Consider the following 11,160-nt stretch of genomic DNA (forward strand, 5'->3'; position numbering starts at 1 on the left):
TTTATGTATATAGTGCTATCAATATTCAGCGTTGTACAGAGATTAACACTTATATCAGTCCCTGTCTCCATTGGGGCTCACATTTGGAGTTCGATACCCAGTGGAATATTTTTACCTGTATGTGGCTTTCCGCCCCATAAAGTAGATAGTTTGCCATTTATATCTTAAAGGGGTATTCCGGCTTTATACATCTTATCCCCTTATCTAAAGGATAGGGGACAAGATGTATGATTGCAGGGGTCCCGCCGTTGGGGACCCCCGCGATGTCTGTGCAGCCCCGGCATTCTGTGTCGAGGGCGCTGCCGCCGAGACGGGGACGTGAGGTCACGTCACGCCCCCTCCATTCATGCGTGTTCAATATAAAATATATTCGATAATCATTGTTCAATATTAAAATCACAGTTTCTACCTAATCTACCTAAACCTTGGGTACTGTGAGCCCTGCACTTTATACTGTCAGCCACTCAGCTTTCCCAGTCTGCTGAAGAGAATGTCTGTCTAGTAAAGCGGCCATATTGGAGCTCTTTAGGAAAGCTGGCAAAGTTTGCAATGTAGATGACTGGGGTTGAGCAACCTGCCATTTGCCACACGTGGACTGTAACGCGCGCTGTCTCACATCTCCATCATGTTGTGTATTTACACATAAGAAATGCAGATTTCGTGATAGATTTGCACTGAAACCTGCAGCTAAAAACTTTATGGTGCATCTGAATGAGGCTAAAAACTACATAAATAATAATGAATGATAAATAAATGATATTTAATGATAATCTACACTATTAATGCATCATGTATATGTATAATGTTGCAAAACTACATGCTGGGAATTGTAGTTTTGCAACAGCCAAAGCCACACTGATTTGAAAACACTGGGGTAGAGGAATGCAAGTGCACTACAAAGTGCATGCTGGGAGATGTAGTTTTTAACAGATGGAACTTGTCTATTCCAAGGTTTCACAACCATTGTGCCTTCAGCTGTTGCAAAGCTACAACTCCCAGCATGCACTTTGTAGTGCACTTGCATTCCTCTACTCCAGTGTTTCCATACCAGTGTGGCTTTGGCTGTTGCAAAACTACAACTCCCAGCATGCCCGGACAGCCATAGGCTGTCCGGGCAAGCTGGGAGTTGTAGTTTTGCAACTGCTGGAGGCACCCTGTTTAGGAAACACCGTTCTAATCTCTCAAGTCACTGATCTAGAGATCTTTCCTCTTCCACCATTTAGCCGGGGCACAAGCAGTAGCGCAGCAAGACTACAGATGCTCAGGTTTTATAGAATATTGAGCACATATATTGCACAGTTCTTTTAGTACTATTACATATATATACATATACATACACACACACACAAAAGCGTATACATGTATACAAGTAATAGTGACGTGAACGCTCAGCTATCAGACAGATCCCTACAGCATAACATCCGCTCATTCTGGATCTGCAGTCACCTGACCGCGCAAACCACCTGCACAGAATTCTAGGAAACCTGCAAATTTACCACGAACTGGGGAGTGCTGCCGCCGGGTTCTGTTTTGGTGCAGCGTTGGGTTGTGTTTGTTTATCCTGTATGTAGGCAGATTATTGTCCTACCTGAGAACTCGTGAACGTGGGTTTCTTCGCAAGTCTTCTATCATCCCCTTTGTCAAAGGCGGCTAGAGAGCGGAAAAAAACAAAAAAGGTGCTTATTAATTGTTGATCACGTGACATCATCAGGTCTAACTATAATAAATATATATACATACATACACACACACACACACACACACACACACATACAGTGACCCCCCGACCTACGATGGCCCCGACATACGATAATTTCAACATGTGATGGCCTCTCAGAGGCAGCATCAACATACGATGCTTTTGTATGTCGGGGCCATCGCATAAACGGCTATCCGGCAGCGCAGACTGCTTCAGCTGACACCGGATAGCAGTTTATGGTGCCCTGTGTGCTCCGGTGATGGTCTCCTACCTGTCCTCGGGGCTCCGGAGAGTCCTCTTCGGGATTCCCTCCATCGCTGGCGCTCTCCATCGTCGTCATCACGTCACCACGCATGCCGTCCCGTCATCCAATAGGAGTGGCGAGCGTGCGTAGTGACGTGATGATGGAGAGTGGAGAGCGAGGATGCCGGGGAAGCAGAGATGTCCGGAGCGGCGGGGACACCACGGGGACGCGGCAACAGTGATGGAGGGCGACATCCAGGGCAGCGGTGACGGGTCCGGAGCGGCGGGGACAGGTAAGTACAAATTCCTATTCTTTACATTGCACGGATCCCTCAACATACGATGGTTTCAACAAACGATGGTTCATTTGGAACGGATTACCATCGTATGTTGAGGGACCACTGTAGTGTATATGTGTGTATATATATATATATATATATATATATATATATATATATATATATATATATATATACACACACACATACATATACACACACATACATACATATATATATATATATATATATATATATATATATATATATATATATATACACACACATACACATATATATATATATACACACACACACATATATATATATATACACACACACATACACATATATATATATACACACATACACATATAAATTAAGGATCGACAGATATAGTTTTTTTTTTAGGGCCGATAGCCGATAACTTATACGGATATTCCGGTATAAGTTATCGGTTATTTATCCCCCCAGGACACTGCTGCAGAGCATTGATTTAAAGCGGGCCCTTTAAATAAATGCACTGCAGTGGCTTTTGCGGTGCCATAGGCCACTGCCACCACCCGCTTCTCTCCCCCTGCCTGTCCGGGGGTCCTGAGTCCTATCACCGCCACCGCTCCCCCCGCCGCGCTGCGCCTAGGGGTGCCTCCAGCTGTTTCAAAACTACTACTCCCAGCATGCCCGGACAGCCGTTGGCTGTCCGGGCATGCTGGGAGTTGTAGTTTTGCAACAGCTGGAGGGCCTACTGTAGGTATAGTATATTATACAGACCCCTGTCCATCCCAGAACCCTGACTCACCTTCCCAGTTGCTGCAGGGACCGTCAGGGGAGGGTGGTCCGGGCCATCCATCCTTCCTGTAGTGTCTGGCGGCATTCTGGGTGGAGGGTGAACCGGTCCGGGCTGTCCTCCTTCTCCGGGGGTCCTCTTCTCCAGTCCGGGCAGGCTCCGGCCTAGTCATGCTGCATAGATGCCGCTGCGCAGCGACGCACCTGATGTCACGGCGTAGCGGCGTCTATGCAGCGTACTAGGCCGGAGCCTGCCCGGAGTGGAGAAGGGGACCCCGGAGAAGGAGGAGAGCCCGGACCGGTTCACCCTCCACCCGGAATGCCGCCGGACACTACAGGAAGGATGGATGGCCCGGACCACCCCCATTACGGGTAAGTTAAATTTTTTTTATTGACTCGGAGGGTGGGGAGGGTCCCCCCCCGGTATAGCGGTATGAGTCGAAAATCAATACCGTGGGAGAAAAAAAAAAAAAAACTGTATCCGGTTCATAACGGTATACCGCCCAGCACTACGGTGGGGGGTGCGACGCGGTGCAGGGCATTATCGGCAAGGTAATTGCCGATACTGATAATGCCCAAAATTGTGATTATCGGCCCATAATATTGGCCATACCGATAATCGGTCGATCCCTAATATTTTATATATATATATATATATATATATATATATATATATATATATATATATATATAACGTTGCAGTATCTTGTAATAACCTTTTTTATTGGACTAACAGCATTTTGTAGAGAAGCTTTCGGGATTTCTCCCTTTATCAAGTCCAAAGCAAATCTAAGCTCACAAGTAGAAGACACAGGTTACATCTCACAAATCTGCAGGGGTTATCATTTATATATATATATCTCAACAGACGTAGAGGCAGTGTGGAGTCGGCTACTACTTGTACAATATGGAGGGCGGTGAATAGGGTGCAGATGTAGAGGCTGGGTTTAAAGCGCTATCTGGAGCTCCTCTGCTATAGCAAGTAGATACTGGGTCCTGTCTGGTATCTCAGGGTCCCAAATGTGCAACAGTCAAATGAGAATATGAAAAAGCTGCAATCACCAGGTATAGCTGCATAAAATCTTCAATACTTTATTTCGTACATGTTAAAATCAGTAACTTGGTAGCATGGTGGGGAGAGGACGGCTGTAGCTACTTTGTGCACACCTGGTGCTTCATTAGGCTCCTAACAAAGCGCCAGGTGTGCGCGAAGTAGCTACAGCCGTCCTCTCCCCACCACGCTACCAAGTTACTGATTTTAACATGTACGAAATAAAGTATTGAAGATTTTATGCAGCTATACCTGGTGATTGCAGCTTTTTCATATTCTCATTTGACTGTTGTGATATATATATATATCTATATCTATCTATATATCTATCTATATAAAAAATTCTACATATACAGTTATGGCCGTTAATGTTGGCACCCCTGGAATTTTTCAAGAAAGTTGAGTATTCCTCACAGGAAAGGATTGCAGTAACACATGTTTTGCTATACACATGTTTATTCCCTTTGTGTGTATTGGAACTAATCCAAAAAAAGAGGGAAAAAAGCAAATTGGACATAATGTCACCAAACTCCAAAAATGGGCTGGACAAAATTATTGGCACCTTTTCAAAATTGTGGGAAAAATAAGATTGTTTCAAGCATGTGATGTTCCTTTATACTCACCTGGGGCAAGTAACAGGTGTGGGCAATATAAACATCACACCTGAAAACAGATTAAAAAGGAGAGAAGTTCACTTAGTCTTTGCATTGTATGTCTGTGTGTGCCACACTAAGCATGGACAACAAAAAGAGGAGAAGAGAACTGTCTGAGGACTTGTAACCTTGAGATTGTTGATATTTTTCCACAATTTTGGTTCTCAAGTCCATCTCCAGAGATCTAGATTTCCCTTTGTCCACAGTGCGCAACATTATCAAGAAGTTTGCAACCCATGGCCCTGTAGATAATCTCCCTGGATGGAAGAGGAAAATTGATGAAAGGTGTCAACGCAGGATAGTCCGGAAGGTGGATAAGCAGCCCCAAACAAGTTCCAAAGATATTAGAGCCGCCCTGCAGGCTCAGGGATCATCAGTGTCAGCGCGAACTATCCGTCCACATTTAAATGAAATGTTATGGAGGAGACCCAGGAGGACCCCGCTATGGAGGAGACCCAGGAGGACCCCACTATGGAGAAGACCCAGGAGGACCCCACTATGGAGGAGACCCAGGAGGACCCCACTATGGAGGAGACCCAGGAGGACCCCACTATGGAGGAGACCCAGGAGGACCCCACTATGGAGGAGACCCAGGAGGACCCCACTGTGGAGGAGACCCAGGAGGACCCCACTGTGGAGGAGACCCAGGAGGACCCCACTGCTGACGCAGAGACATAAAAAAGCAACACTACATTTTGCCAAAATGAACTTGAGTAACCAAAATCCTTCTGGGAAAACGTCTTGTGGACAGATGAGACCAAGATACATCTTTTTGGTGAAGCAAATCATTCTACTGTTTACCGAAAACGAAATGAGGCCTACAAAGAAAAGAGCACAGTACCTACAGTGACATATGGTGGAGGTCAGTGATGTTTGGGGTTGTTTTGCTGCCTCTGGCACTGGGGGCCTTGAATGTGTACAAGACATCATGAACTCTGAGGATTACCAATGGATTTTGGGTCGCACTGTACAGCCCAGTGTCAGAAAGCTGGGTTTGTGTCCGAGATCTTGGGTCTTCCAGCAGGACAATGACCCCAAACATACGTCAAAAAGCCCCAGAAATGGAGACAACAAAGCGCTGGAGAGTTCTGAAGTGTCAGCAATGAGTCCAGATCTAAATCCCATTGATCACCTGTGGAGAGATCTTATAATTACTGTTGGGAAAAGGCGCCGTCCAATAAGAGACCTGGAGCAGTTTGTAAAGGAAGAGTGGTCTAACATTCCGGCTGAGAGGTGTAAGAAGCTTATTGATGGTTATAGGAAGAGTGGTCCAACATTCCGGCTGAGAGGTGTAAGAAGCTTATTGATGGTTATAGGAAGACACAGATTTCACTTATTTTTTTCCAAAGGGTGCAAAAAAATATTAAGTTAGGGGTGCCAATAATTTTGTCCAGACCATTTTTGGAGTTTGGTGACATTATGTCCAATTTGCTTTTTTCCTCCTTTTTTGGTTTAGTTCCAATACACACAAAGGGCATGTCTCTCCCTCTCTCTCTGTGTGTCTCTCTATATATCTATCTATATCTATGTCCAGCCCAGGTGGGGCTCCCAAAAATACAAAAAAATGCAGACGCACTCTGGTCCAGATGAAGTGGTTTTAGGCTTTATTCATCAAGTTAAAAAAAAAAACCACGAGATTTCGACCGTCTCACAGTCTTTGCGGATATATATTATATAAATATATTATGTATACACACACAAACCCCTGTAAATGAGGTCATCACTTATGAGAGTTTGGAAATACATATAAGTGATGTCATCAACAGTTACTTCCAGACCCCATAAGAGATCTCATTAATTATAGGTATTTACAGATCCCTATAAGTGACAATCAATCACATATGTACAGTATTTACAGATCTCTGTGAGTGATGTCATCACATATGTATTCTTAGATCCCCCCCCCCCCCATATGAGTGACATCACTCACGAAGGTCTGTAAATAGATTAGTGTTTCCCAACCAGGGTGCCTCCAGATGTTGCAAATCTACAACTCCCAGCATGTTGGGAGTTGTAGTTTTGAAACATCTGGTGGCCCCCTGTTCGGGAAACTGCTGTAGATACAGGTGATGTTGCACATGGCGGTCTGCAAATACCTTCAATTGATGAGGTCGACACAAACAGATGACATCACTCATGCAGGTCTTTAAATAAATACCGTATTTTTCGCCGTATAAGACGCACTTTTTCTTCCCCAAAACTGGGGGGGGAAAAGTTGGTTTGTCTTATACGGCAAATACACATTAAAATCCTGTCCTATCGTGGCGGTCTCTGCGGCCATGAACGGCCGGGACCCGCGGCCAATACAGGACATCACCTACCGTGGTAATGCCCTGTATTAACCCTTCAGACGCGGCGATCAAAGCTGACCGCCGCGTCTGAAGCGAAAGTGACACTAACCCAGCTGCTCAGTCAGGCTGTTCGGGACCGCCGCGGTGAAATCGCGGCGTCCCGAACAGCTTACAGGACACCGGGAGGGACCTTATCTGCCTCCTCGGTGTCCGATCGGCGAATTACTGCTCCATGCCGGGATCCCCTGCATGGCCGGCGCTCTCCTCCGTCATCACGTACGCCGTCCCGTCATCCAATAGGAGCGGTGTGTGTAGCGACGTGATGGCGGCGACTGAGAGCAAGGATACCGGGCAGCAGAGACGTTCCGGAGCGACGGGGACACCCCGGGACGCGGCGACAGCGATGGAGCAACATCCAGGGCAGCGGTGACGAGCGGTGATGGGTCCGCAACGGCGGGGACACGTGAGTATTACCTCCTATACCAGTGGTCTTCAACCTGCGGACCTCCAGATGTTGCAAAACTACAACTCCCAGCATGCCCGGACAGCAAACGGCTGTCCGGGCATGCTGGGTGTTGTAGTTTTGCAACATCTGGAGGTCTGCAGGTTGAAGATCACTGTCCTATACTTTACATTGTATTTGGTTCAGAATCTTTTTTTTCTAGATTTTCCTCCTTTAAAATTGGGTGCGTCTTATGTGCCGGAGCGTCTTATATGGTGAAAAATACGGTACTTATTTGCAGACCCTCTATAAGCAATATTGCATTATATATATATACACACACACACACACAGTATTTACAGATTTCCATGAGTAATGTCATCACTTATATGAATTTTCAGACCATCCCGAGTGATGTCATCATATATTTGTATTTACTATAAGTGTTGACATCATAACTTTTCCCCCCCCCGCATAAGCAATGACTTATAAGTGATGATGTCAATACATATAGTAAACACCTACAAGATGACCTGGAGGTACATATATATATGTGTTTAAACAAATATCCAGTGAAAACCTATGGCTGGAGGGAGGCCGGGAGCTTCTGGGTTTCATGCACCATTTTCTTCTTCTCCCGATACACAATACCGCGCTGCTGGCGGTGAAGGCGTCTGACACAGCGGCGGTCTACACCACAGCACAGGAAACATGAGAGGCTTCTACTGTACTAGATGCGGAGATTTCTTCTGGGAAACCCAAGCGGAAGAACGGAAGTGATAACAGGGAGGGCTGATTGATGAAGCAATTATGGAGCGATTCCATAAACCGTGCGCTAAGATAATACGTGCCGCCTGCATTATACATGACACGGACATACATATTTCATGGCTCCGGTGCGGTTATTGTCAGCAACATGTCATCACATACAGAAATGGGGAATTGTGGGTTTAAACCAATGTTTCTCAACCAGAGTGTCTCCAGCTGTTGTAAAACTACAACTCCCAGCATTTTCAGATAGCCGAACGATGTCCGGGCATGCTGGGAGTTGTAGTTTTGCAACAGCTGGAGGCACTCTGGTTGGGAAATCCTGGTTTAAAACAGAAAGCAAAAACACCAGTCCAAGCTATTACAAGGTTATATATATATATATATATATATATATATATATATATATATATATATATACACACATATACACACACCGTATTTATCGGGGTATACCACGCACCGGCCTATAACACGCACCCTCATTTTACCAAGGATATTTGGGTAAAAAAAGTTTTTTCTGTTTATTTATATATATATATATATATATATATATATATATATATATATATATATATATATATATCTGGAACATTCAAGACACCTTATATACACACCTGATAGAGGTGGGTGGGGTGCAAGGCCATAATGGAGGTAGTATATAAGGTGTCTTGGATGTTCCAGATCCTGCCATGCTTACTGAACTGTTCACACAGAGGCATATTCACAGTGTAGGGTCCGTCCCAATGAGGCCACCTTATCCCGGTGGGACGGTCCAAGCTATTTGACCGCCGGCGGAGACAAATTTGCGAGCTAAGTGCCTCACTATCTCATAGTTTCACATTTGCATCTATTACACCATAGCTGTATAGTCTCCATGTTTTATCTGCATGTTCATGTTTCACCTATATCCTTGTGCTGGCAGTGTGCTGCTGCATTCTTCTGTTGCTGTATATCTAGCCTAGTAGCGTGCACCTGTAGGCCAGGTCCATATAATAGTTTGGTATCAACTTAAGTGCTGGCTGACTTATTCTTTGTCTATATATAATTTATATATTTATATATATATTATATAATATACATACACACATACAGTCATGGCCGTAAATGTAGAATGGCCGTACAGTGGTAGAATTATTTCCTTGTCGTGGGCATCTATGCCCCTATTGATGCCCCCCATGATTTTATTTACCTTGGCAGCAGCTGCCCGATACTGGTCACTGCAGCTACATTTACTGTTAACTAAGACTCCCAAATCCTTTTCCACGTCAGTCATCCCAAGTATTCTCCCATTTAATACATAATCCCAGCCCGGATTTTTCCTCCCCATGTGCATTACCTTACATTTATCAGTGTTTAACCTCATCTGCCACTTCCCAGCCCAAATCTCCAACCTATCCAGATCCATTTGTAACAGTACACTGTCCTCTATTGTGTTATCTACTATACACAGTGCACTGTCCTCTATAGTGTTAACCGCTTTACTAAGTTTTAGTATCATATGCAAAGATTGCTACTTTACTATACAACCCCTCTGCAAGGTCATTAATAAATACATTAAATAGAACAGGACCCAAGACTGACCCCTGTTGTCCCCACTAGTTACAGTCACCCAATCATAATAAGTACCATTAATAACCATCCTCTGTTTCCTATCATTGAGCCAGTTATTTACCCACTTGCACACATTTCCCCCAAGTCCAAGCATTCTCATTGGAACTAAACTAAAAAAGGGGAGGAAAAAAAGCAAATTGGACATAATTAGAGATGAGCGAACTTACAGTAAATTCGATTCGTCACGAACTTCTCAGCTCGGCAGTTGATGACTTTTCCTGCATAAATTAGTTCAGCTTTCCGGTGCTCCAGTGGGCTAGAAAAGGTGGATACAGTCCTAGGAGACTCTTTCCTAGGACTGTATCCACCTTTTCCAGCCCACCGGAGCACCGGAAAGCTGAACTAATTTATGCAGGAAAATTCAGCAACCGCCGAGCTGAGAAGTTCGTGACGAATCGAATTTACTGTAAGTTCGCTCATCTCTAGATATAATGTCACCAAACTCCAAAAATGGGCTGGACAAAATGATTGCCACCCTTTCAAAATTGTGGAAAAATAAGATTGTTTCAAGCATGTGATGTTCCTTTATACTCACCTGGGGGGCAAGTAACAGGTGCGGGCAATATAAAAATCACACCTGAAAGCAGATAAAAAGGAGAGAAGTTCACTTAGTCTTTGCATTGTGTGTGTGTGTGCCACACTAAGCATGGACAACAGAAAGAGGAGAAGAGAACTGTCTGAGGACATGAGAACCAAAATTGTGGAAAAATATCAACAATCTCAAGGTTACAAGTCCATCTCCAGAGATCTAGATTTGCCTTTGTCCACAGTGCGCAACATTATCAAGAAGTTTACAACCCATGGCACTGTAGATAATCTCCCTGGGCGTGGACGGAAGAGAAAAATTCAGCCCCAAACAAGTTCCAAAGATATTCAAGCTGTCCTGCAGGCTCAGGGAGCATCAGTGTCAGCCCGAACTATCTATTGACATTTAAATGAAATTAAACGCTATGGAGGAGACCCTGGAGGACCCCACTATGGCGGAGACCCAGGAGGACCCCACTATGGCGGAGACCCAGGAGGACCCCACTATGGCGGAGACCCAGGAGGACCCCACTATGGAGGAGACCCAGGAGGACCACACTATGGAGGAGACCCAGGAGGACCACACTATGGAGGAGACCCAGGAGGACCCCACTATGGGAGGAGACCCAGGAGGACCCCACTGCTGACACAGACATACAAAAACAAGACTACATTTTACCAAAATGAACTTTAGGAACCAAAATCCTTCTGGGAAAACGTCTTGTGGACAGATGAGACCAAGATAGATCTTTTTGGTAAAGCAGATAATTCTACTGTTTACCGAAAACGGAATGAGGCCTACAAAGAAAA

At 44.8% G+C, this 11,160-nt stretch overlaps 1 protein-coding gene across 1 annotated transcript in view; it reads right to left on the minus strand.

Annotated features, from left to right (window-relative positions):
* BTBD8 (BTB domain containing 8) overlaps positions 1 to 11,160 on the minus strand; it is a 99,731-nt gene that overhangs the window by 23,359 nt on the left and 65,212 nt on the right. The window contains exon 12 of the mRNA XM_056526726.1: positions 1,589 to 1,650. Coding sequence (XP_056382701.1) covers positions 1,589 to 1,650 — 62 coding nt within the window. The remainder of the gene's footprint in view (positions 1 to 1,588; positions 1,651 to 11,160) is intronic.

Source organism: Hyla sarda, chromosome 6 (assembly GCF_029499605.1).
Source record: "Hyla sarda isolate aHylSar1 chromosome 6, aHylSar1.hap1, whole genome shotgun sequence".
NCBI classification, from domain to species: Eukaryota; Metazoa; Chordata; class Amphibia; order Anura; family Hylidae; genus Hyla; species Hyla sarda.